This window comes from Thunnus albacares, chromosome 6 (assembly GCF_914725855.1).
Source record: "Thunnus albacares chromosome 6, fThuAlb1.1, whole genome shotgun sequence".
Classification (NCBI taxonomy): domain Eukaryota; kingdom Metazoa; phylum Chordata; class Actinopteri; order Scombriformes; family Scombridae; genus Thunnus; species Thunnus albacares.
In genome coordinates, this window is record NC_058111.1 from 15,771,622 (window position 1) to 15,799,214 (window position 27,593).

Below are 27,593 nucleotides of genomic sequence, written 5' to 3' on the forward strand. Positions count from 1 at the left end.
ACATGTTGCAAGAGGATAATAATATACTGCTTGAGGTGTATCAGATAATACTAACGGGGCTTGCTTACGCTGCAGATTCATACTGGAACTGCTGGATAGGCTGATCATCAATCTCATATTTCGAATAAACCTTTGCTCATATTGATCAGCTACCAAATCGATCAGAGCAACACTCAGCTTGATTTATTTATAGGGATTCGTTTAAAGCACAGTGTCTGGTTTGATTCAGGTTTCCAGTGGTTTGCTCTCATGCAACACTTTCCCACTCAGTCCAGATTTCATCTTAATGAAGATCTGCCCTGCGGGAAGCTTTTCAGCTGGACAGAGCCACGTGTCATTCACTTGTGCGACTCAGAGGAAGGAAACGGGGTCTTTTTTTTTTCCCTCCCCAAAAGATCCATAGCTCCTTTTCAGTTTGAATAAGATGAGACGGTGAGAATCACGGGGAAGACAGAGGGGCGTGCAGAGGAGTGGAGATCTGAAAGGGATGAAAGTGTGACAGTCCCCACCTCCCAGTGTTGGTGTGTGAATGGGGCTGCCCACCCCTCTCTGCAGGGGGTTTCCTTCCTCTCCTGCAGCATGTGTACTTATTACACACTATAGACTACAGCATTATATGCAAACACACTCACAGTATTCAGAGAACAATAAACTGTGTCCAGTTCCAGTGAGATTTTTTCTTCAAAGAGAAAGTTACAGGAAAAAGTTGATGTAAATATTAGTGTGTTTTTCAGAATCAGAACCAGGTTTATTGACAAGAAGGTTTGCACGTACAAGGAATTTGCCTTGGTGTTGTGGTGCATAATAGTCAAAATATACACAAAATGAAGTAATCCTAAATAATATAAAAAAGAAAGAAAGAAATTTATAATAAAAACAAATATATAAAATATATTCTAAGTGAGAAGAACTGCTACAAATTTAAATTTTAATTTGAAGAGAATTAAATGAAAAATACAAAATATTGACCAGGACTGTTCATAGTGTAAACAGTATGTGCAGTGTGCTGTTAATAATAATAATACAAGTTGTGTTAGTGTAACACGCCATGTTAGATCAAAAACGTAATAAGACAAAACATTGTGCACCGACACACCGAGGCAGCCATCCCCAGCGCCAACTGTATGTTGACACAGTAGGCTACATATTTATCAAAAAGTCTGACTATGTGACTAAGATAACATTCCAAGATTAAACCATTTTGTTTTTCAATTGCCACGTGTGTTTTGTCTTTTAGAAATTGATATTTGAATTTACAGCTACAGTGATTAGTTGATCAAATTATTTAGATTTTCATTTTTTTCGATTTGCTGCTTTTCTCTGTTTTTTATATAATTGTAAACTGAACAAATTTGAGTTTTGGACTGTTTGTCGAACAACATAAGACATTTAAAGACGTCACTTTGAGCTGTGGTAAATTATCCAACATTTTTCACTATTATCTGACATTTTATACAATAACAAATGAATAGATCTGAATAGCTTTTTAAGTTTTTGAGATCAGGCAAAACATTCATATGCTTAAATTTACACCAGTATTGGTTGTTTTCTGGACACACCCTCACATACTATGAACAGATATAAAGGTCTTTACATTTACATTTTGGAAAACTTAAGCAAAATCAGTGAATGTTTTAACATCATGTAAGTGTTCATTTGACTCAGAGAGTAGGAGGAGAACAGATATTATGATGACTTTTCAGCTATCTAGAAAAGACCTCACTCTTTTTCAACACACTGTGTGATTAAAAACTCGAGTAGGCTGAACTCTGGAGGAGTACTGACTCAACAAATGCTGTAAAATATTCATGCATCTGAGTTGTGACAGTAATCCCATCTTAATCACAACATGATGCCGATGATGGTGAAGGCACAGACACGCCCGCAGGCAAATATACAGACTCTCTCATTTTTTATCCGCTCAACTGCGCTTCTCTGAAACACTCTCTACACTCTACAAGATGAATTTTATAGAATTATTTATGGTGAACTCTTAGTCCTACTGTTCTTAAAACATACTGTGTGTGTACGCAGACACACACACACACACACACACACACACACACACACACACAGAGGGAGGAAGCCAACTTTGTTCTGGCTGTGTGACAGTTATTCTGTCTGGCAGGATTCAGAGCCACAGAGAATGACTCCACGACTAAATATACTGCAGACTCTTAAGACTTAACCAGAGTCTCAGTCGCACAAGTCATCGACTTTCCACTGGGCACGTGCGGAGGTCCGCTCTGGATTCAGCTCTGCTCTCTGCACTTCACTGCTTTTCTGTAGAGGTTCACTGGTGTTTAGATTTGGTGTTTGTGGAAGCCACATAGGCCATTTGTCTTCATCCTGGTGCTTATGAATCCTCTGTTCAACTTGTTCCAGTGTGTCTGGGGACATTTACCGTCATGTCAGGCGATGCATCAGACACTGCGGATTGGAAACGTTGGCTGTTGTTGCTCTTGGAGATCCACCATCTTCCACAGACATGTTTTGTTGACATAAGAAAATGGTTGAAAGAAGTGCTCTAGGTTTTGTTTTGAGACACAGGTCATTCAGGAATAGCAGCCATTCCATGGATATCAGCTTTCTGATAGTCACACCAAACAGTGACACAGAGGTGACAATTCAATCCTGTAACATGTGAGGTTGTACTTTCATTGTGTGTGGTTTACCAGCTGTGTTAGTGCCTCCACTGTTGTTGAACGTCTGACCACTTTGTCTGCCATTAAATGTTCAAGTCTGTGCCATAATGTGGTTGTGTGACACATAAAGCCAGAAGACTTTCAGCATCTCAGAATGACTGTACTGCTCACACTATAAGACCTTGTTCAATCCCAGACCGTTGTCATGTTGGTTTGTGGGTGCACAACCTACACTAAACTCATCCCAGGTGATGTCATTACAAGATTCAGGTGCAGAGATCTGCGAAAGGTGCAAATGATCGCAGTATGCAACAAAAACATGCAAGAAGTTTGTGACTGCTGCCTCCTTTCTTTTCTGCCTCCAGTTTCCTGATGCACTCACTGGATACTGCTCATCTCCCATGTAAGAATAGTGTCCGAGGTGCACCAGTTACAAGTGTTTTTGGCTATGATGAAAATTTTAGTGTCTCGGACAGTTCAAGAAGAGGTGAAGATGTGTCTCGACACCACTTAAAGTAACTCAAGCGACTGGAATGAACTCTTCACTTCACGGTTTCTGTCTCAGATCTCAGAATAGGACAGGCAAGTCATGTAGTCTGCACTGGACTTGAGTCAGGTGCTGGCAGGAAAACTAGTTCTCTAAATAAAACCTGTCAAAGCCCTTTTAAACCTGTCTCATGCTGCTAGTTTACATTCAACTCAGTTTAATGTAACTTTGTAGTTGCCTGCCGCAATCCTTGTGACATTTTCTTTATTTTTCTGTTTGTTTGTGTTTGGGATTCGGCTCCACTAATGTGATATGTGTACTTGAGTGTGTGCGATAGTGGCCACATACAGTACCTTTCACAGAAGCTGTAAAATGAGGCCATATAATCACTTTGAGGCTGGGGTCTGTGGAGTCATGGTTGGGAAGTTTTCACTTACAGTTTAATTTCATTTTCGGGTCAGTGGAGTGAAGCCTGAGCCTTAAATCCATGCTGACGCTGCCAGCTTTGTTAAGGACAGACGCTTTCCTGTAGGAAAATAGACACTCGCACAATCATTGACCCCTATCCACCCCTGCCCCCCTCTTCTGCTAAAGACCGCGTTATTATGCTTGCCGTGGCAGGGTAAGTGGGCCCTGATTGATCAGTATTGATTAGAACTGTATTTGTCAGACAGTAATGGGCCTCCCCCTAAGGATATAATGTCTGCTGATTCCCACCTGCCCCCATCTCTTGGCCCCACTTCACCCCTTTCTTTATGCCATACTTGTACTTGAAGAGCCCTCCCCCCTCTGTTCTTTAGCCCCTCGACCTCTAATCAAACTGCACAGCCTCCTTCACTTTGCCTCCATTCTCCTTCTGCATTTCCATCTGCTCTCTCTCTCTCTCTTTCTCTCTTTCTCTCTCTCTCTCTCTCTCTCTCTCTCTCGAGAAAGAGCCGGAAGATGGAGTTCAGTTGTGAGGACGAGGAAGGAAATTAAGAAGAGATGCTGTATGAATCCATCAGCTGTTTTCATTTATCATGCACGTTATTCATGGTTCAATATTCGAGTTGATATTAAAACATCAGTTTTTGGAGATGCAAAACACAGCAAAGCCTCCATAATGTGGTGTTTGTGTGCGAGTCAGTCTGTGTGTATGCAAACGTGTTTACAGTACAGAGAGCCTCAGGCATTTTTGTTCAGACTCCTCACAAACAATAGGTGTGTCTGTGTGGATGACCTGACGAGCGCACACTGTTCACACCCTCAATTATAACACTAACAGCTTATGTGAAATACATAAAACTATTTAAATAATGCAACATTGCAGTATGGCTGAGTGTGTAAATTTAAGAAACATTAAACTTCAGGTTAATGTGATGTTAATTTCTCTCCATTTCTTGTTTTAGAGTGAAAAACTGGGCTCCCTCCTCTGCACTGCATTACCACATCTGCTTCACCTGTGCAGCTGAAACCAGAACAAGGTAAAATTAGGACATGTGATCATCTGTATGTGTGTGAAAAAGTGTGATTTTAATTATTAAGCAGACGCTTGTATGTTAATTGTAATCTGAGGTTTAAGGATTTTACCTTGACAGACTGTAATATTTAACTCACTTTAAACCATTTGTTTTGGGCTGTTTGGTTCACTTTTTATGAACTGACTTGATTTTTTTAATATAAGCATTTCTATTCTGATAGCTGTAATCAGCCAGTATTTGTTTGCCAGTGCCAGTATGAAAGCTCTCACTGTGTTTGGTTTTGTATAGGTGATAGGAAGGTGTTGTGTGGTCGATCTAGTACTCTCAATCTAGTAACAAACTTGTCTTGATACTAGATTTATCTGCTTTGTTCTGCTTCATTGTAACTCTGACATTTAACTCTCTTCACTTGCAGAATATTTGAGTGTTTTTATGAGAAAAGTGAGACTCAAAAACTTGATAGCAAAGGCTAATTAACTTGATGACCTGGATATTTTTCTGCAGTGCAGGAGTAAGCTGTCTGCTCTGCTATTTAGTACAAAAAGAATGTCCTCATCTGCATTTCGTTCTGATAATGAAAAGCAGGTCACCTGACGTGCTTCAATAGGAGAGCTTCACCAGCAGCTACTGTCAGAAAACGCAACGTGTAGCTTAACAGGAACTCCCATAATACTCTCTAGTTCTTTGTTATCCAAGTAACATCACAAGTCTCTTTAGTTTTATTCTGGATGTGAAGAATGTGGTGTTATCAGCAGTGTCTTTTGATTTACTTTAGTTTTGTCTGCTTCAGGAAGCACTTTGACCTGTCAACACCTTCCCAGAGCATAAACACTCTGTGCTGATGCTATCTGTGTTGAACTTTAGGGTAAACAAAGTTATTTGTTGTTTTATTCTTTTACTGTCAAAGCTTTATTATTATCATTTTGTCATTCTAGTATTTTCAACCATATATTGATGTGAGGGATGTCTGGGATTCTCTGACATGGCATTAGGAAGCAGAGTATTCAGTAGCAAAACACATTTTGGAGGAACCTGCCATCAGGGTTCGGCAATATGATGGCATATGCGGTATATATTTTTCCATACAGTTTACACCATGGTAGCTATCCCATTAATATCTCTGAGTGTATTAGCTTAGAGCGGGTAATGATGCAAAGCAATGAGCAGCATAAATATTGGATATGACTTCTTGTCAGGTATTTAATTCGCCTGGTTAGCCAGAATCTGACAGTCCTGCCTGGTTATTCATATCTATATACAGTTTTACACATAGAGAGAGACTGAAAGTGCAGGATTTTTGAGCCCCATATAGAGAGCTTTAAAAAATCCAATTATGATACTGTCCATTATTTATTTTCTTTATACAACTCTTTAGCTAATGGTCCCTTAAGTTTGTTTTTTCAACAGTCGCGACCAAGAAATGTACTGGGCAAGACGTTTAACAGCTAAATAATAAACATGTCACTCCTCTGTGGTGGACAGACTATAGGATGGTGACATATTGCATTTCTGTACTTCAGTTTCCTGTCATTTGTCGGTTGACATATAAGCCGAAGCCGCTGATATAGCTGCACTGAGAATATATTTATTTTACCATGAAACTACACATAGAGAAACAGACCCTGGAAGAGGATGTGCTCATATTATTGAGTAGAGTTTGCTTGTTAAACAGTTAATTGCTTTCAGTTAGAAAGGCCATCCTTCAACCAGACGTCTCGAGTTCATGACCCTTCACCAGCAAGTCTCTACTTTGTTGAAATATCTCCGAGCAATACACTGAATCCCTTTGACCTCCCTGTGAGGGGTTGAAAGCAAAAAAAAAGAAAAAATTATCTGCAGGGATGAATTCTCAATAAGGAAAATGTAGTAGTGTCTTTTACATATTCGCCTCCCTGTGTGTTGATGTTTCTCCTCTCCACTTCCACCTCCTCAACTCCTACTCCCTCTCTCACCACCGTCATCACAGATAAACCAGTAAATGACTATGATGATGAATGATGATGTGGGCTGCGATTCTTGATCCTCCAACTGGATGCAAATCATCAGGCTTGTTACATGGATGTCTGAATGTGTGTTTGGGAAGCTGCTTTTTTTTTTTTATCTACTCTTCCTAAACGCGTCTTGCTCTTTTCACCCCAACCCCTGATCGTCCTCTTCCTCGAGCTGCCTCAGTGTCATGGGATGGCAACCTGACAGACAGACAGGCAGATGGAAGTGACACAAGCGACATCAGCGGGATTCAGCAAAACAATGTAGACGGAAATCAATGGAGACAATGACAGCGGGGTCAGGAGGGACTCGAGGAAAAGACTGAGGAAGAAAGTGAGTGGAAAGGAAAGCAGGGCGACAAGGAGAGAGCTGTGGCTTCATAAAGCAGTCTGAGAGGGAGAGATGTCGCCTCCAGATAAGCCAAACAGACTTACAAGCCCAATATAGACCAGAGTCAGAGGCTTCAACTGAATGTTTCCTTCCAGCCCAATGTTCTGATATGTCAGTGTTGTTTTTGCAGCTTCCTGTGGAGTTTTGTTGTTGCAGTAGGCGGTCAGGGACTCGGGGTAGTTTGTTTCTGAGATTCAAGTTTGCTCTGGGGCGTCTTCCTGGATTCCCTACAATTCGTGTTGCACATGGAGAACGGCTTCAGTTTTTGGCATTTATCATGGAGCTTGACCGATTGGAATGATGACTCCTCACTATTTGCATTTTTCTAGTTGTGGAGGAAGATTTCCTGCTGTAGGGAAAGAAAACACAGTTCTGTTACAGCTGGGGTTAAGAATGATGTCTGGCTCGAAGCAGAGCACCGTAGCTCCATTTAGCACGTACTCTATGCCAGAGCAACATTAAATTTGTTTATCAAATCTATTTTTGTAGAGGGAAAACAGTCTCTCTCCACAATCACATCAGGAAAACGCAGACAGACACTGGCAGTCATCCTGTAACCTCTGATCATGAGCCTTTCCGACTGCTCCACTCCAGACTCCAGAGTACAATGAAACTGAACTTACTGCATCCGGCCGTTGAACTCAGTTAGTAACCCCAGACACCTCACCTCTACCACTTCCTGTTAATGATACTACTGAACTTATAGAAGATCACTGATCTCTTTTAATTTCAGACTCTTGGCATATACCTGTTACTTTTATACCGAAACTCTTTTAAAGTATTTTTTTAGTAAAGTTAAAGTCAGGTTTCAAGTCAGTCTTCAAAAGCAGATTGCAATTGAGTTTCAAGTCTCTCAAGTATCTGACTGGTTATCATTAAAGGATAAGTTCACATTTCTCTTATCTTCTATCAAGTCTATCTTCAAACAACACTCACAAAGCTGCATGTACAGAAATACATTTTGGGGTGCTGTAATCATTCATTTTAACCATACTGGCTGTAAGTGATCAGCGACAAAATCTAGAACGATTACAGCAATTAATAACTCTTTAATGTACATATTGGCATTTAGGTATTATTTTAATAAATTTAAAATAATGTGAACCTATCATCTGAAATAACACAGCTGTTAGTAGTGTTAGTAGTCACTGAGACACAGAGTTTTTTGAATGCATTTGTCTAATGATTAAAATATCCAAATTGTTTATGTTCAGTTTTTTTGTTTAAAACTTTAAATTGAATATTTTTTTCCCAAGTCAAGTCAAGACAAGTTTTAATTTTTATAACTTAAGTCTTTGCTCCCTTTTTACTTGTTACACAACTTGTTAAACTATCTCACAAAACCTGAGGTTATTTTTATGTTTGCTTATGTCTTCACTTAAATAATAATATTTTTTAATCTTTCACTTTCACTTCTCTAACTCGAGTAGCTCTTCACTTCTACATGACATGAGGTCGTCGAGGCAGAGTTTAGGGTCAGCAGAGAGCTGATAGCGCCTCCTGTTCTGTCTCCTCTGTCAGACGCCGTGGTGGCATGAATGCTTGATGTACAGTCCCCAGGCTGCCTGCCAGCACTGTATTGTGTTGTATTACAGCGTCCCGCTCTCCTCTGCTCCTGTCTGCCGTCTGCCAGTCATATGTACCACCATCTGTTCCTCAAACCAGCCCATAATCTAGCTCGCTGTGGCATCGTTTGCTGAATTTAAAAACGCACAATAACTGTAATTGTCTGGAGTTTGTTTTTTTTTTTTTTAGAGATCTGTTACATCAGTTCATGTTTGCTTTATATTATTGATTAGATTGACTTTCAGAAGACCTTGGTGTTTGGTCTCTGTGTACCTACATCTTATCATGTGACTTTTGCTTTCTCTGCTTCAGTTTCAATTGTAATTAGACTGCTTTCCATTTTGGCGATGACTGAGACAGAAACATACGACAGGTCTATCCTTCCTCATCTGACGAGCTCTCACTCGCACTCCGTGCTGATCTCAGGTCTGCCCATATTGCTCTGACATACCAGCAAGCAGCAGAGGCAGCACCCTCCTCCACATCGAATACTCTCATTCCTCTGGAAGCTGCACTCCTCTGCTAACTCTGTCATTACTACCATCTAACCAGTGTAATTACCAGCCTCGGTGTGTGTTTGCGGTGCTTGGGCCAAGCCTGCATCATGCAGAACAAGTCGGAGCGGGCGTGGAGAAAGGGAGCATGAATGGGAGAGACGGGGGGAGTGAGAACAAGGGAGGTACATCCTTGAGCTAACTAATTACTGTATGTGAGTAATTAAAAGGCATTAAATGTCTGTGCTTTATCTTCTGATGTCTGGGCCAAAGCTGAATGTGTATACAGATTTAATTCTTTCTCTTCACGGATCTTCTCTGGATTTCTAGAGATTTCCTTCTTGCTCTTGGTTGATAATCATATTTTATTATGCTGTTGTTTGGTTTAAAAAGTAGTGGTTTACTTTGAATATGCCCCCCACCCCCCAGCTGTCACCTTTATCTTATCAATAGAGCAAAAAACCTTTCACATTTAGCTCCCGGATATGTGGTTTGTGATGTACAGTGTATTGGCGCTTCCCCTCCTCTGCACAGTGTAAGAATAGCTGTAGCCCTAAACTAAACTGATATTTTGCAATTGTTGCTACAAATTTACTGTTTGAGTGTTTGAAACTGATGATCTGATCAGATACTGATGCTGTTTCTTGGGTTAAAGATTGTGTGGATGTTTCCTCCCCTCACAACACTTTTGGTTGTTTTTAGGGCTGTAGTTAACCAAAGAAAATCTCGGTCGACAGAAATCGTACATAATCTTCAACTAATCGATTAGTCGCGGGGGAACGGGACAGAGTGCAGTGCAGTGAACTCAACTTGCTAACTTTGGAGCTAACCCCCTTCACTTTTCCAGCACTTGGGGAAACAACAGACGTGACTTTTTTTTAGCATTTATTAACTGACACACTGTAGTCTGTACTGTACATTTACTGCCAGACTGACAACTTACCGCTAACCTTTTCCTCTGTTCCGCTTGCATCCACCGTCACCTTCCTGCTAATCGCTTTCCCACTCGCTACACAAACATTTACGGAACATTAACGAAGCTACGCTACCAAGAGTTTCCCAGGCAACGACGCAGAGGTTGACTCGCGTATCAGAACAGCGCTGCACAGAGGCTATCAATGTCCGAATGAATGGATATTTGGTGTTATTTTTGGCATTAAAAAATTTTTTTTGGCCTGGCGGGGGTTCTCGTTGTTATAATGGTAGGAGAAACGCTGATTCAGTAAACGTTCAGTACGTTCAGTAAATGCTCAGTAAACGTGGAGTACAGTAGACCCAGCAGTCTCCATTTGGTTGGTCGAGTTCAAAGTTGTGAAATCTACGGGGGTGTTTTGAATACACTCCCGTTTTCACAGGTAATTTGTTAGTCTGTCCCTCCCGCCGCAGGAAATAATGGATTAATCCTGGAAGGCTGTTGATGTGGCACTTTTCTCCTTATGAAAGTAACATGGCAATTATTCGACCAATGAGAATTTGGTCGGATGAGAGCATATCGACCAACTAATCGACCAGGAGACTACAGTCCTTATTGTTTGTCAGTTCTGCTTACTGATGAAAACCATGAGAGACTGTTGAAAGCTGTGAAAACGCTAGTGAGTGGGCCTTGAGTTTAGATGATTTTTTTTTACACATACTAATCTTATAGTAACTTCCGTTTTAGCACATCTTGACAGATTTGTGATTATAGTAAATCCCTGCTGTCCTTGTATTTTACCCCCTTTTAATATAATTTAAGTGTGTTTAAGTTGTAATTCTGCTTTTTTCAACAACCTGAGAGCAACATATCATCATGTTAATTTGTTATTTGGTGATGAGTAATGCAGAAAACGATGATTGTCAGCTTTGTGGTTGAAAGGCAGATTGTGGAAAGTAAAGTGAGAAAAAGGATATGGGTCAACTTTTGAGATGTGATAACATGTGTTACCACGCCAGGCCAGACACACATCGCTATTGAGCCGATTAACCTGTCAGGATAAAAGAGCATGAGATATTCTTTTGTTTTTAGTCATGCTAGCAGCATGCCTCTGTGGATGGCAAGGTTGGAAATATCTCAACAACTGTTGGATGGATTGCCATGAAATTTGTTACAGACATTCATTTTCCCCTCAGGATGAATTGGAATATTTTTGTGATCTCCTGACTTTCATTTAGCACCACCATCAGGAAAACTTTTTAGCTTGTCTAGTATTTTGGTTTATGATAAAATACCTGAAAAACTAGTGATATTCCCATCATCAGGTGTACTTTGTGTTTAGTGCTAATTAGCAGGTGTTTGCATGCTAACACGCTAAACCGAGATGGTGAACATAAACATAACACATGTAAAACATCAACATGTTAGATTGTAGACTTTTATTCTCAGATTCTTGTTGTACTGATTTTGCTAGAAGCACCACAAGCCCACAGATGAGCTGTCTCACAGGCCATCTATCTTGACAGACGTCATTGGTAAAGATCAGACCGCACTGACTCCATCGCCTCTCTCATCAGGCACCTCAGACACATAATGAAACCATTCTGCAGCTCCTGCAGCTGGGGCCGGATAATCTGGGATTGGGCCTGATTGTGGATCACAGGACAGCCCTCCGGATGAGGAAAGACTCTGTCAGAAAGCATGATCAGAGCGGGAGCCTTTGGCCCGGAGGTGCCTGTGGTTCTCCAAAACAAAGACATGATACATTTGCGCGGCTGTATGACTATAGGGGGATTTTGTTTGCTGTGAATGAGTTTTGTTGATGGTGCTTGTGTGCATGTATGAGTGAATGAGTAATGCAGTCTTGGGGCCAGAAATGAATTCAGTGAGGGCTCATAAGAAGGCGTTGTCTATCATAAAAGACACACAAACCACTCTGAGCTGCCTTGACACAATGAAAAGCTCAACGTTATGCAAATCGGACTTTATAACAAGATAGTCACCACAGGAGTTGACATTTGTGGGATTCACAAAAACTGAAGCAGCTGGAGAAAGACGAGCAGATTTGTTCTCACAACAAAACAGTTCCTAATGTTCGCTTTCTGCTGGCTGTTAGATGTTTAACCCTTTTTCATTTAGACAAGTGTAGCTTCCTCCAGTTTTTAAACCCAATGTTTGCATGTTGAAACAGCAGTGCGATCGATGAAAGTGCTCAAATTTTAATGATGTTAGATGTGAACCAGTTCAAATGATAGTACAATTAAACTTTGTGTGTGTGTGTGGGTGTGTGGGTGTGTGTGTCTGCTTGTGGTTGCATCATATGATAAATTTCCTTATTGCTTTTGTCTGAAGCGTAATAATGTTAACACTCTTGTCTGATTCATCGTGGAAGACAGTTTTACAGTTGTGAAATATGAAAGGTCAAGTGTTATCTGGATAAAAACGGAACATACTGGTGAATAAACTGCTGCGATGGGCTGTGTGCTGCAGATTGTGCTGCAGACGAAACAGGTGTAAGTGCGGCATGAGATGAAGGTTTTGAGTAACATGCAAGCTAAATGGAGTCATTGTACAATGGAGTAGCACGATGCAGGGATCTAAAGAGGGAATGAGTGAAACTGGTGAGTCTGAAATTTAACAAGCACATTGTAAAAGGTATATATGCAGATATTCGTTTGGCCTTTGCCCATATTTGAATTACTTTGGTGGTTTTAGAAGAGACTCGTGGAGATAAAAGAGCTTTAATCCAAGGATGGAGAACTATGTAGAGAATAAGATTAGACAAAAACTCGAGAATGGAAAAGGAAATTTAGCAGAAAGGAAAAGAAGCACTAGCAGTTTGAATACAGCAGAGATGGATAGAGAACATTTAAATTTTACATATTTAGCTGAAGTACTCATACAGAATATCTAACCACCACCACAGACTGTCATTATAATGTTTTTCAACAGGTCACACTGTATTCACAACCTAAAAACTTTGACCACGACTTGAAAACCAAAAAAGAAAAATGATCCAGTCTGCTGGGAGCCTTACACTGAGTTCAACATTTGCACTCGTTTAGCTTTTTAGATCACTAAAATAACAAGTAACCTTTAATAAGGAGTAATAAGGTCAAAAGACACTCTGTTAGTATTCCTGTGCACAAGCAGTGATCATGTAAGACATTAATATCTGAAAAAAATCATTACATTAAACCTCAGGAGAGATGTAAGATACCTCTGAGTAAACAAGAGTCTTTACAAGGCTGGTGGATTTCTTAAGACCTGATGTTATGTGACTGTCACATTAAAGCATGCCGCTGTGGTTCACTGAGCAATGTACCGCTCTCCTCCTCGCTCTTTCTTGAGTCTGTCCAATCACTCTATTTCTGGATTTACCCCACCTCACCCCTCCAGCTGTTGGGTCACTTTGTGCATTCGCCCTTTTCTCTCTCTCTCTCTCCTGACGTCCTGCTTTAACTCCTGTCTGTCTTAGCTTCAGCTATGTGGCGATCTGTGCTAAGCTGACAACAAAATAAGTCACGAGCTGTCATGTCTGGACGGCCGGTAAACCAGTCAGGGCAATCACCTCTCAATCCTCAATTACCCAAACATACATATTTTCATTAGACACATACACACAGCATACACTGCATACTCTTAACACTCATCTAGGCTATACAAGACGTGAGTAGAGAATTTGCCAGAGTGCTGAAGTGTTTAAATTGTGCACTGAGCTTTTCCTCTGTTGGGATCTATTACTTTCTAGTCCGATAATATTAGCTGAGTGTTTCAGTGGTTTTAATCTGCAGCAGAGCGGCCAGAGCCTTCATGTCCTGTGGGTATATGACTGCTTGTGTGTGCATGCACATGCACTCGAGTGCACTGTGTGTGTGATAATAATATCCCTTGTCAGCCTCCTGAAGATTAGCCTCAATGGGAGAAATCCTCTGTCATATCCCCGCACCTTATTCTCTTCCTCTCTCTCTCACTCCCTCTTTCTCTCTCTCTCTCTCTCTCTCTCTGTGTTATCAGTCTTACATTGTTTTACAGTTGAGTGATTCGCTCTTTCCAGAATTCACTGCTCAGTTTCTCTTTTTGTCTGTGAAAAGAATTTGGGTCACACGAGCTGTGTGATTTACAACATGTATTTCAAATCTAATTTGTTTTGGTTTTAGAGGTTTTGTGCTGATGATCTGAAGCTGATTTGTTGGAAATTATATGTTGTTTTTTCCTTGTTTTTCTTTCCTCAGATCTGCATTAAACTGAAAATAGTCCAAGAAGAAGAAGAAGAGGAACAGTCTTTACTCAAACGGGTCCGTCATGGATCAGTGAAGTCTTTCCCGCAATGTTTTTGGGAGCTGGAGGCCGCAGCACCGTCAGCAGAGTGTGTGTGGGGCCCCCCCTCTCCCTCTTTTCTAGCACCCCTCCTGACATGGGATGCCAGCCCCCTGCCCACCTGGCCTCTATCCTGCCCTGAGCTCTCCTGGGGTGCCATGAACAACTACAGAGACAGAGGGGTCACCTGCACCTCCTCGGACCTCCTAGATGGGGGAGGAGGAGGAGGAGGGTTACCCCAGCACACTCCGTTTCGTCACACCCCCAATGGCCACTTGGTGCCTGGCCCCACAGACCCGGCGATGCAGCCACGCATCTCAGTGCCCAAAATGGGTGTTCGGGCGCGTATTGCAGAGTGGCCCCCACGTCGAGCACAGTCCCGGGAATCGCTGCTTGAAAATGGGCAATATGGCAACAATCACCATGGAGATGACTGCTCCACTTCAATGTCCTCATCAGTTTTTTCTTCTGAAATCGGGTTGGTGCGGGGTGGAGTCGCCAGGTTGCCACGACGACGGTCCAAGGATGTAGAGTTCAGAGGTGGAGGGTTTGGCGGTGAGAGAGGTTCACCCTTGAGCCTGCGTGTTTTCCCCCCATTGAGGCAGCGCTCCAACAGTGAGGTGACACTGAGCGAACAAGACGAGAACGAGGTGAGCCTCAAATCTTCCTCTAAGGTGTTTTCACAACAGTAGTTTGGTTCTTATGATCCAGAGCAAAGAAAAAAAATTATATATTCATTGTTGTTTTTTAGTTCTGGTCTGTTCACAATGGCTTTTTACTGACAAACCAAGATAGGTAAACATGAATACAAACTGACTCATTGATTGGACAGATTTGCAGACTTAGTCATCCTGCGCCATCAATGCTACACTGGACCTAAAGGCTTAATGTCACTCTTCCTGATACATATATGTGTCACCATGACTTTGTATAAGTGTATATGCTTCTGTCCAGGGGTGTAACGGTACACAAAATTCATGGTTTGGTACATTTCCGGTACAACAAGAAAAAAAAAGAAAGGTGGAAAATAATATGTTGGTCTTCTTTTTTTTTTTTTTAAATGTAAACATCCAACAATGGCTCATTGGCCCAAACTATTATTGAAACAGTTTAGTTGTGCTCCAGTGGAAAGGGAAAACAACCCTCCTGTTTCCTGCAGGGAGTCAGGACACCTGCTAACAGCTATTTTATGCTGGTTTATTGTTCACTCAGAACTGATTCTTACGATGTGTCGTCTGACCACGTTGGAAATCAAATGTGTTTATTGTTGTTCTGAACGGCTTTACTCAAAGGCGAAGTGAAAAGCCGACTGTCACAGAGAGGGGAGGGAGACGGGGAGACACGATATCATTTAAATACAAGGATAACAGCGCATATTTTAATCATAATGATGGCAGCGACAGTATATGAGTAACCAGGGTAACTTGGCTAAGCTGGTAAGCTTCTATACTCTTTGCCTGCATGTTACAGTTAAGTGGTGCACTGCCAAAACGTCTGGGTGGAACTCAAGCACTAGAATAATTGTTATGCACGTCATTGTAAGTGAATTATTAAACTATTTTGACAGTAATTGTTTGGGTCAGGGAGCATACCGAACCGAGGAAAGTTGTGTACCGAACTGAACATCCTGTACTGAACAGTTCAGTACAAATACATGAACCGTTACACTCCTACTGCTTGCTTGTACAGATCGCTTCATTGATAGTTCATGATAGATTAAATAGTAGTTTATATTTTGATGGTGGTTGTTGAATTTTGCTTTCACACCACAAATGAACCGCACCCGATTTGCTCGGAGGCCCACCTTTTCATGCGGTTTCAGCCTGTTTGTTTGGCCCGCAGCAGAGTTCAACTGACATCTTTTACATGAGCCCAAAAAAACTTAGTGGGCAAATGTGCCAGAGTTCATTTGAGTTCATTTGAACTGCAGCAAACAGTTTAGATGTGAAAGCACCCTTTATTTTTTATTATTAAAAATCAGTTTTTTTTGTTTTGTTTTGTTTTCCACTGATATGTCATCATAAAGTGAAAATTCTCTCCTCTTTCTGCTCGAAGGTGGAGGTTCGTGGAGGAGGGGGGATGGGCAACCTGTTCAGGGAGTATGGCAGCACCTCCTCCATCGACATCCAGGGCATTCCCGAGCAGAGCTTCTTCGACATGCTCAGCCAGTTCCACCAGGAGAGGCCTGACCAGCGCAGCTCAGCTCCAATACGCCTCAGGGAGTTGCTACGCGCTCCAGACTCGCCACCGAGCGCAGCCCTGCCCTCCGCTCCCTCACCTGGTCCCACACCGGGTGGGGACGACAGAGGGACAGGAAGGAAGGATGGAGCTGAGCGAGTAAGGAAGAAAAGCGGAGGGACGGAGTCGTCACTGGGCACCTCCTCTTTGTTTCGGAAACTTCGCAGCTCCAGTCGAGGGGAGCTGGATGGAGGGAAAGGAGAGAGTGGTGAAGATGGAGGAGGGCGGGGCTCAACAGATACTTCTTACAAACCGTGGGTGTGCCCCAAGAGTTTTGTCCACTTCGACGCTCAGAGCGTCCTGTTTGACCTCCACGAGGCGGCGGTTCAGCGCGGCTACGTCACTCAGAGGAGGAACACCGCTACGGGAGCATCGGCTGCTTCAGTGTCTCTGTCTGTGTCCAGATCTTCGGCTCCGAGTGGGAATGACCCCGTTTACTCCAGCATTGAGGATCTGACCCTGAGCCTCGACCCTGCCTCCACAGCGCCCTCTCTGGGCATGGACCCTCTGGACGGGCCTCCTGGAGCCCACAGCTCGAGCCCACTGCTCCTCTGCTGCCCCCACTTCCTCAATGAGACCGGGGGCCACGGGGAGCGCAACATCAGCTTCCTCAGCTCGTCAGCAGAGCGAGGAGGGGAGGGAGGAGGAGAGGGAGGAAGGGGTTGGCTGAGGAAGAGTAACGCCAGCGTCTCGGTGCTGGAGGTGCCTATTGAACAGCAGGTTACAAGACTGGACAGGCTGAAACTGTACAGCATAGAGCATGTTGACCTGGGGGCCAGGTACTACAGAGACTACTTCCATGGGAAAGGTAACACACACAAACACAAACACAAACACATTCACTGTAAAGCAGATTTCACAATTCACCCATAAATATTCTTTGATGTTGGTGCCAGCTGTGTTGTGCAAGGATCACAAGAATCAAACATATTGAGAGAAAATTGATTGTACATGGTCACAGTATTATAACATACATGTTGTTGCAGCTGCGGTTTATTGATGGTTTAACAGTTTTCATTCCAACACGTTCTCTGGATCTTAATTAGAAACTGGCAAACCCAACATTAATTCTCATGAACACTAGATTCATTTTTTTAAGTTAATTATAAAGCATGAATATAAAACATTTGCTGGTCCCAGCCTCTCAAATGTAATGATTTGCAGCTTTTTTCTGTTTTATATCATTGTAAACTGAATATCTTTGGGTTTTGTTTTTTTTTGGTCGGAACAAACAATTTGAAGATGTCACCTTGAGCTCTGGGAACTTGATTATTACTTTTTATAAACTAAATGATTATTAACTTTACCAAACAAGCAATCAAAAAGCATCCAACATATGCAGGCAACAGTCCACATACAGACATTAATGATAACTAAATGAGTTGCAGCCCAGTATACATACTGATGATCCCATTTTATTCTCTGATTCGGGCCCCTCGCTGTTATTCATCAGTGTAGATCTTGCCAGAGTTTCTCTAGTGTCAGTCCCCACGTCTCATCCGTGGCAGTTAATATCCAGCTGGGCCCGAGCAGAGCAGAACGGGCCAAACTGGCATCACTCCCAGAGTTTTTATTACACATGTACCTGCCACTGGACTGTTGGCAAACTCTGAGCTGATGATAAACCACCTGCCTTTCTGCATGATAACAAGAACCACATATTCAGCCGGGGCAGCTTTGTTTTACATCTGGTTTTCAATGTGAGAAGAAATGCTTAACTTCAGAGATGAATTGTTTGTATGTGTGTGCGTGCGTGTGAGATCTGTGCCTGTCCGTACAAGTGCATGACATGTGGGCATTTCTTGTCAACATCACCTCTTCAGACACTGTGTATGAAACTTCCCCTGGGCAAGCATCATCTGGCTGCACCCTAATTAATGACAGATGCTGTTAGGAGCACATGTGTGCAAGCAAGCGTGTGTGAGAGTGTGTGTGTGAGTGTGAGTGTGTGTGTGTGTGTACGTGTGTGTGGGTGTGTGTGAGGGACAGGCCTGCAGCCACACAGATAAAGGTTATCATTCCAAAAATATGTTCATCTGCTGACTCGTTTCCAGCTTAGCTGTCCCCCAGAACGCTGCTGTGATTGTGCGAGTGTGTGCTGTGATGTGCCCTGTGTGCACGTCAGAAAGCCTCATCAAAAAGCTGACAGTTTCACCACAGGACATAGCATGGAAGCTAAGCAGGCCTGAGTCTCTTAACGTGCACCTCGTCCCGGTTCATTCCAATAAGAGGGGGGGATAGAGGAGGAATACAAGATTCGTCCCCGAGTGTCTGGAGAATTTGCGTCTCAACTCCCACACTGCCTGTGGCGTTGGCATTAGCACAGCTTAGCTTAGGAGCTTTAGAAGAGGACATGCAAGATGTTTGTGAAGTGTGTTGATAACTTTGTCTCAGCCTCTTAATGGAGGAATATGTTGTGTGCCAACACTGGTAACAAGCCACAGAATGTTAATTGGCGATTTATGACACCACATTTTGTTAATTTCCTGGATTTACGAGACTCAGGACATATTTGTTCCTCTATAGTCTTATTCCAGCTATTGTTAAACATAGAGGCTAAATGTATTTCATCAAATCCTCCTTTTGTAGTGCAGCCCACAACACACACATCAGAAAAATGTCCAGCATCTCTCGTCTGTCGCCACATAACTATTTAGTCCTTTCTTTTTTTTTCCCCCAGGGTCATGCCTTGTGTTAGCTAATTTCCTGAGTATTGATTATTAGATAACATGTACGTGTCATTTTGTCACAGTCCTGAGTGCCTCTCCTTCTGTCAGCTTACTTCATACACACAGTACCTTTTCCCCAAACCCTTCTTACTGTCTGTCAGATTCTCCTCCTCTTCTTCTCAAGCTTATATTTCCTGTTAGTGGCGGGTATTAAACCTCAATGCATTTTTGGTATCAACCCAAATGTGTCTGCAGCAGGCATTACCACAACAAACTACTGAAAAAGTTAGCATCAAACATCTGGTCAGAAGTATAGTCTTGTTTACTTTATCTTAATTGAGATATTTACTGATTTAAATAATAATTTCACCAATTTAAGACTGGATTGGAAGTTCTTGTACGGCTGCTTGTGTTTAGACAAGGGATGAAACTAACCATTATTTTTATTAATGATCAATCTGACAATTATTAAATTAGACAAACTACTTCTGTTAAAGTGATGGTTTTGTCTGACCGACACTCCAACATAAAAAAGATTCTCAGTTTACTATCAAGACTAAAAATGAGTCAATATTCACATCTGAACCTGGAACCAGTGAAGTTTTTGGAATTTTTGCTTAAAAAAATTACTTAAACGACTGATTTATTACCAAAATAGTTGCCAACTCATTTTCTGTTGATCAAATAATAAATTCAGCACTAGTTTAGACAACATTTAACATTTGAGAGGTTTGGCTTCTTTGTTGACTAATATCTAAAAGATTCACAAGATACGTGGCCTGACTCAACCCTCCCCCTATTAGTTGATATATCCAGTCATATATGTGGTTACAACAAAAGTCCATGTTGCAGATAAAACTGTTTTCTCCAAAAGTTGAACATCTACTTCTCCTTTTTCTTCACAGAGCACTCAAACTACTTTGGGACAGATGATAAGCTGGGCCCCGTGGCTGTGAGCATCCGCAGGGAGAAACTGGAAGACACCAAAGACCTGAAAGACCAGTATCAGTACCGCCTCATCGTCAGAACAAGCGAGGTATGTAAAATCTGCCGCCTGTGTGTCATGTGGATGTTTGAGTGATGAGCCAGTGATGAGTCAGTGAGAGCGTTATTCTTTAGGGACTTTCTTTTACTACTGTAGTTTTTACCCAGCCCTCCCTGCGTGGCCCTGCTTGTCTGTGTGACACTTTTCACCCTCTCTGCCCTGATTTTAACCTTCCCTCCTTCCCCTCCGTCGCTCCTCGCCCCCTCTCTCTGCTCCGCCAGTGGAAAATTCCACCTGCCCAGTCTCAACACAGAGAAGCCAAACCAAACACTGGCCGCTCTGGCCAAAGCATTTGGCCTGCTCACAGGGAGCACACCCAACCACTTTTCTCCTTTTATTGATCAAATACTCTTAATGTATTAAATAATAGGCTCTTATTTATGGAGAATTAGTCAAGATTTTCTGCAGCTTCCCTTCTCGACTCAACTACAGACTGGTCAGTTAGTCAGAGATGCAGCAGGCTGAAGCTTTTCAATTTTTTTTCATGGCTATAATTTGGTATCTGTGAGTTGGTGGCTTTATCTTTAGAAATATTTTGTTAATCTCCTGGGGTTTTCCTGTGTTTGGTGAGCATTTAATCATAGGTATATAATAGTTATATTATAGTTATAAACACCTGGCTAAAATTGTCAAGGTCGCTCCAACAAACAGCAGAGTTTGCCTGTGTTCATTGTGTTGTTGTAGTCCCCAGCCTGAGTGTATTGTCTGCTCGGCTGGTGCTGTGTTGTTTTTAGCTGGATTACATGGCTGCCTGGCCTCATCACCTTAGCTCTGCTCTAACAATGGAGCCTCTCCGCCATCTAAGTACACAGAGCTCAGCTAACAGACACAGCCAGCACACCCAGGCCTACCGTTCCCACACAGAAAAAAAAAAAGAGATTGATTGCAGACTTTTATTCTCTCCCGCTCAAGCTGCAGCTACTCTCAAATATCCATCCACCTTAAGTCTGTCATTTAATTCTGTGCAGCAGTGCTGACACAGCAAGGTGGAGAAACTTCCTCTTCCTCCCCTCCTCTCCCCCTCCATCACACATTTATACTCACAGCCCTCTCACACTCCCGCTCAGCACGTCGCAGTCACTCACTCCCCCGTCACACGGAAGCTGACGAATTGAAAAGATAGCTCCATAACTTCTGCTGTGTGTCAATCAGGTTTTATTTCTTCGCAGCAGACCCGAGTCTCTGAGGTTCAACTGTCTCTCTAGCCCCTGCCAGCTCTAGAATCTGCCATGCATTTTTTATGAACCTGTATGTGTGTGTAGTCGTAAGTGTGTGTGTGTGTGTGTGTGTGTGAGAGAGTGTGGTAAGAAGGAACAATGCACTCCTCCCAACTGTATCTGAAGTTATTATAGTCTTACTGTTTTGAAGCAGGTCAATTTCCCCTCACTGGGGAGCAGCACTCTGTGGCAGCACAACACTGAGCAGAATATTAATTCACAATACTGCCGGGCTTAAAATCCTCCACACACAGCACATGCAGTGTGTGTGTGTGTGTGTGTGTGTGTGTGTGTGTGTGTGTGTGTGTGTGTGTGTGTGTGTGTGTGTGTGTGTGTGTGTGTGTGTGTGTGTGTGTGTGTGTGTGTGTGTGTGTGTGTTGGACAGAAAGGAAAAGTGTAGCTTCAGGGCAGCAGGATACTATTATGAGTAGAAGTGAGACCATCCTTCATCTGATGGACCCACTTCAAGCTCCCAGGCTACTAATCATCAACCTTTCCACTTCCAGGAGTGTTGTACTGTAGCTGAGCCTGACCTCTGACCTCTCTGTGGAAGAAACTGGAGATCAATACAGCTATCTTAATATCAATAATATATTACATACATCTTCCTGTGTCTTCCTTGTTTGCCTAGGTTAGGATTCAATCAGCCCTGTCTGGTTTTTTAGCTGATTTTATTCAGCTGACCTTATTTTTTATATTATATTTTTTATTATTTATAAGTGCAACACAGAAAACACAGCTTCTTATGAATGAGACAATACAAAATATAAAATTTAAAAAGCCAGTATATGTGATGCAATACAGTCATACACAAGAAAGGTTTTAACCCATACCAACAAAGAAGAAAGAAGAAGAAAACTGAAATAAATAGAACAAAAATGAATAAACAAGTGCATAACCAAGCAAATATCTTTAATTCAAAGAAAGAGGGAAGAAGAAAGAACGTTAAATAAAAAGTCAGTAACCCTTGTTAATATTTAAGTATGTTGCTCTGCCTGAAGAGGGTCAGCAAGTATTTTGTCCGTGAGACTGGGAAAGGGTCAACAGATACAGAATTGTAAAAAAAAAAAAAAAAAAGCGATTTCATAAGAACCTAGACATATAATAAAATTTACCCTCCTGTCCTTTTAATGAAAGTTTTCTTTTCTATACTTCTAAGTGCATCATTACATCTCTGATTCATTACATTACTGAGTCCTCGTACCAGCAGACTAATGACAAATGTTCTCATGTTATACTGTGAACTAGTTTTCATTACATGAGGATCTATAACACCAAAAACTGTTGTTAAAGAGTCCAAATCAACAGGTCGATTTGGCACAGTCGTTTGAGAAAATGGCATTTCAGTGTGGCATTTTGAAATATTTATAATCTTATAATATATCACTTCCAGTTTGACAACTCTTGTTCTTTCTCCACATACAGCTGGTGACCCTGCGAGGTTCCATATTAGAGGATGCTGTGGCGTCTACGGGAAGGCACGGCACGGTGCGAGGTCTGCCGTACAAAGAGATCCTGGAGCAGGTCGTCCCCGAACTCAACGTCTCCTGTTTGAGGCTGGCGCTCAGCACGCCCAAGGTCACAGAGCAGCTCCTCAAACAGGACGAACAGGGGGTCAGTTTGGTGTCTGTATTTGCACTTTATATGTGAGCAATAAAACAAACGGCTGATCCCAGCAGCTGTCTGTACTCAGATTGTCCCTGGGGGAAATACAGAAACTCTACCTGCTCAGTCAGCCAGTATATCTGGTGAAATTACTGCAAAGCAAATAATAAAAGATGCTGACATATGGTATGCTCAGATAGTTTGTGTAAAGGTGTTTGAAACCCGTATAACTGATTTAGTGTTGGTGCAAAGTGCTAAATTAGAGGGCAGAGAAAACTGTGTGAAGCAGGGTGTGGTGTGTTTGAGCATGAGTGTGTTTCCATAAAAGCTTTAATGTTTAGCCATGTTATCTCAATTTTTATTTAATGGAGGGTGAAGTGCAAGTTGGAGATGTTTTGCCAGCATTGGACTTGTTTTTGTTTGTGCAAATGTTTTATATAAAACAATGAAACTGTGCTCGATTTGTGTGTGTGTAAGTTCCTCCACATACATATTAAGGTTAAATCTTTATTTGTAAGATCTGCTTCGACCTTAAGTTGCATTAGAAGCAGAAGCTGTGTGAGTGTTTGTAATGTTAATGTTGTCTCTCTGCTGCCTTGTAGTTAAGTCAGAAGCACAAGGTGGGTGTTCTGCTGTGCCGCGCAGGCCAAAGCACAGAGGAGGAGATGTACAACAACGAGGAGGCATCGCCCGCCTTCTCTGCCTTTCTCGAACTTCTAGGGGAGCAGGTGCTTCTCAAAGGATTCACCAAATATGCCGCACAGCTCGACACTAAAAGTAAGTCTTCACAAGAAATAGCCAGGCCACTGCCCCACTTCCCATGATCCCTGGAAAAACATTTGTATAGCTACTGTGTTTGAGCTCTCATTCAACAACACACTTTCATCTGTGGTTCCTCTCCAGCGGACTCTACGGGCACCCACTCCCTGTACACCACCTACCAGGGCTATGAGGTTATGTTCCACGTGTCCACCATGCTGCCATACATGCCCAACAACCCACAGCAGGTAAGAGCTCAGGAGCACTCCCACCTTAAAGTCCAGCACCATCTCCTGGGGCTGTATGCTGTGTCTCAGGTCAAGCTCTGACGTGCACCGCTGGAAAATACATCCGTGACTACCGTTGGTTGACACCCAAAGCCCATCAAAGTCGAGCTGTGGTTGTCCGTTAAAGCTTCTGTCGTTCACTTTGGGTCATAAACCGCAGCAAGAATTCATGAATTGGAAACTCGTGACTTGTGTCGCCCTCTTCATTTAGAGTCTCTTTCCTCTTTTATTCAGCCTCTTGTGTGTTTTTATAGTCTTTGTTCTCTGTAACTTTGCTTTTCTGTCCTCTTTTACTCACTCGCTTTTTCTTTTGCCCTCTCTCTGCCTCTCATTCTTTAAGTGGATCAGAGCTGGGTGGGGTTCAGTAGTGAGTAGTTTCTTTATTTTCTCCCTCATTCTTTACTTCTTTAAATAAAGCGGCCTTCCTACACATTCTCCTGGGTGCTGTGTGTTTGCAGCGTGGGCTGCGTCAGTGACCTATGTGTAAGAACATTTTGCGTGTGGGTATATTTAATAGTTTGCATAAGTGGTTGCGTGTGAGGCTCACACGGGTAAACACATGTGCTGAGACAGGCCCTGTGGGTGCTCAAGATGTACACACTTTATAGTGTGTGAGTGCATCACTGCAGAACAGGGAAGGCTAGAAATGATTCTTCCTCAAACACCTCAAAATGTCATAAATTAATCTTGTAAATTGGAGAACTTTGATTACATCTGTCATATTCACAGAAAACACCTTTTGACGGTTACATCATCTTGTAAAACATCTTGTAAAAGTTGATTAAACAAATAATGTCAGAGTTGCACATTGAAGTGTGTTGGAGCAGTTAATATTAGTGTCAACTCTTCCAATAAAAAGTGCTATTTTATAAATGGTACAATAACTCCATCCAGAGGTTCAGAGACTGCAGCAGAACACACAGTCACATCCTCAGATGAACCTCTAGGTGGCAGCATCTGACATTTAAAGATAACAGGACGAACAGAGGATGAATGAAGTAGATAAATAGCTGCTGTGATTGAAAAAGAGTTAAATGCATAAAGAGCAATTCCACAAAGAAAAATGTTTCTCCTATCGCTCTCATTTTATTCTCCTCTAAAAAAAAAAAAGCCTCCTTCCCACCAAGAACACTTTGAGACAAATGTAAAACTGGCACATATTTACACGTACACTTGTAGAATCCCCCTCTTCATCTAAATAACAAGATCACAAATATACAATTAAAAAAACATGAAAAAGAATCAAAAAACTACCAGAGCAAAAATTAAGCTGTTCAACACAAAACAAATCTGGTTCTATTCTGTTAAACAGTGTGATGTGCACATTTTTTCAGTAGAGAGGAAAAGGAGAGCTGAGCCTGCAGAAGCCAATCCTGCAAAGTTCTTCATATATAAACCATGATAAAATGAAAATTTCCACAGTAAATAACCATAGAAACGTGCATATCAACAGTATTTTGTTGTGTTAACAATGGATACTAAAATAAAATATAGTCAAGTTGTTGATAAAAGATCCTAAATGTTAGCTTCTATTTAAATGATATTCATTTTAATGTTTGTAACCACCACATTGAGCACAATAATACACATTTTCTATTGCAGCCTTAGTGCAAGTAAAGGATGCTCCATGCTGGAGAATGTGTGTATCTGTGGCCAAACAGTGGGCTGGATTACATAATTGGTACTTTCACACTTCCCTCTGCAGATGAAGAGCGGATTGGCAAGCGCCGCTCCGCAGACACAGCCTGGACTCTGTGCCATGTCTCCTACACATACACAGATAGACGTACAAACCAGCACACACACAGACACAAATAGCCCACACAGAATCCGCAAAAACAAATTACATAAAGAGCTGTTGTGAGGTGTACTGTCTAGTAGTGGACGTCTCAATCTCTCATTTCCCTTTGTCAGACTTTCTCCATCGTTCACTGAGTCACTACTTTCAACGCCAATAATGTTCGCTCATTTTATTAATTTGTCATTTTCTCCCCTTAGCTCCTGAGGAAGAGGCACATAGGGAACGACATTGTCACCATAATCTTTCAGGAGCCCGGAGCGCTGCCTTTCACCCCCCAGAATATTCGCTCACACTTCCAACACGTCTTTGTGATTGTTCGTGTACACAACCCCTGCTCTGAAAACACCTGTTACAGGTAAAATAGAACACATGTTCATATACACATATCTACAATAATAAATGTATAGTTAAAATCTTCAAATCCTCTCCGTCACATCTTTTCTCTCAGTGTTGCTGTGACCAGAATGAAGGACGTGCCTCCATTCGGCCCACCCATCCCCAGCGGCGTCACCTTCCGCGACCCGGATACCTTTCGAAATTTCCTTCTAGCCAAAGTTATCAATGCAGAAAATGCAGCGCACAAGTCGGAGAAGTTCCACACCATGGCGACACGCACGCGGCAAGAGTACCTGCGTGACCTGGCTGAGAACTACGTCAGCAGCACGCCGCTTGACTCGGCCGGTAAACTAAACAACCTCATCTCCCTGGCGTCCAAAAAACGCGAGCGCTCAAAGGCAAGAGAGGGAGCGGAGCTGGGGGCTGCGGGAGCTGTCGCCTGGAGGGTGCTGGCCCAGGACTTCAGTGGAGGTGGGACAGAGCTCCCCTGTGCCTTGGGTTTGTCAGCCGAATACGTCCTCCTGATAGACTGCTCCACCAAAGAGGTGGTGTTTAACTGTTTCTGTGCCGACGTGATTGGCTGGACGCCGGAGCGGCTGGCGCTGAAGATCTTCTATGGCAGAGGAGACCACATTGCAGTGCGGGTACCAGAGGGCTGTGCGCAGGACATCAGGGAAGTGGTGCAGAGGTTAAAGGTGAGAGTTGAGACCCCATTCTTTTGAATATTTTTATACTATATCAATACACTATTTATTATAGTGTTATTTTGAAAATTGGGGAAATTTTCTATGTAGATTTTAAGCCTGTATACACTTTAATTCTGTTATATCTGCTGAAAGCATTAAACTCTTGACATTCTTAATAGTTTTACCAGCCATCCTGGAAAACCTGGAAATTCACTCAGAGAGTCAACTGTTTATTACAAGTAGTTTAGGTGTTTGTAATGCAATACCATTATGTAAATATCATAAAAAGTGTGCTAAGTGTGCCTATAAAGTGCGTATTAAATAATTGTTATTTAGCACTCTATGCAATCACATAGCTCACTTTTTCAATGGAATTACGCAACTGCATGCATGGACTGATGGCATTTCATATTGTGATAATCCCTGCAAAATTTGATGAATTAAATGCTGGGAAAAAGAGATTTCCTGGACTCCAGGGAGCTTCATGTTAATCCAACAGAGGAAATAAAATATTAAAAAATGAGTTAATCTTTCTAAAAGTACCAAATACATGCAGATCCAAAGGCTGATAAAGTTTCCAGAGAGCCTGTTGAAATAGTTTCAGCTGGCGTTACTTCATACAAATTTTATTCAACAGAACAGTGAACCTCCTCTCCTCTTTCAGGCTGTTTTATTTTATTTACCTC

At 42.1% G+C, this 27,593-nt stretch overlaps 1 protein-coding gene across 2 annotated transcripts in view; it reads left to right on the forward strand.

Annotated features, from left to right (window-relative positions):
- The window catches only part of sipa1l3 (signal-induced proliferation-associated 1 like 3), a 70,907-nt gene that overhangs the window by 29,098 nt on the left and 14,216 nt on the right, over positions 1 to 27,593 (forward strand). For both annotated transcript variants that reach the window (XM_044353934.1, XM_044353935.1), the window contains exons 2-10: positions 4,521 to 4,595; positions 14,180 to 14,914; positions 16,320 to 17,310; positions 20,077 to 20,207; positions 22,859 to 23,047; positions 23,641 to 23,815; positions 23,942 to 24,045; positions 26,083 to 26,240; positions 26,334 to 26,916. In XM_044353934.1, coding sequence (XP_044209869.1) covers positions 14,423 to 14,914; positions 16,320 to 17,310; positions 20,077 to 20,207; positions 22,859 to 23,047; positions 23,641 to 23,815; positions 23,942 to 24,045; positions 26,083 to 26,240; positions 26,334 to 26,916 — 2,823 coding nt within the window. In that variant the 5' untranslated portion in view covers positions 4,521 to 4,595; positions 14,180 to 14,422. The remainder of the gene's footprint in view (positions 1 to 4,520; positions 4,596 to 14,179; positions 14,915 to 16,319; positions 17,311 to 20,076; positions 20,208 to 22,858; positions 23,048 to 23,640; positions 23,816 to 23,941; positions 24,046 to 26,082; positions 26,241 to 26,333; positions 26,917 to 27,593) is intronic.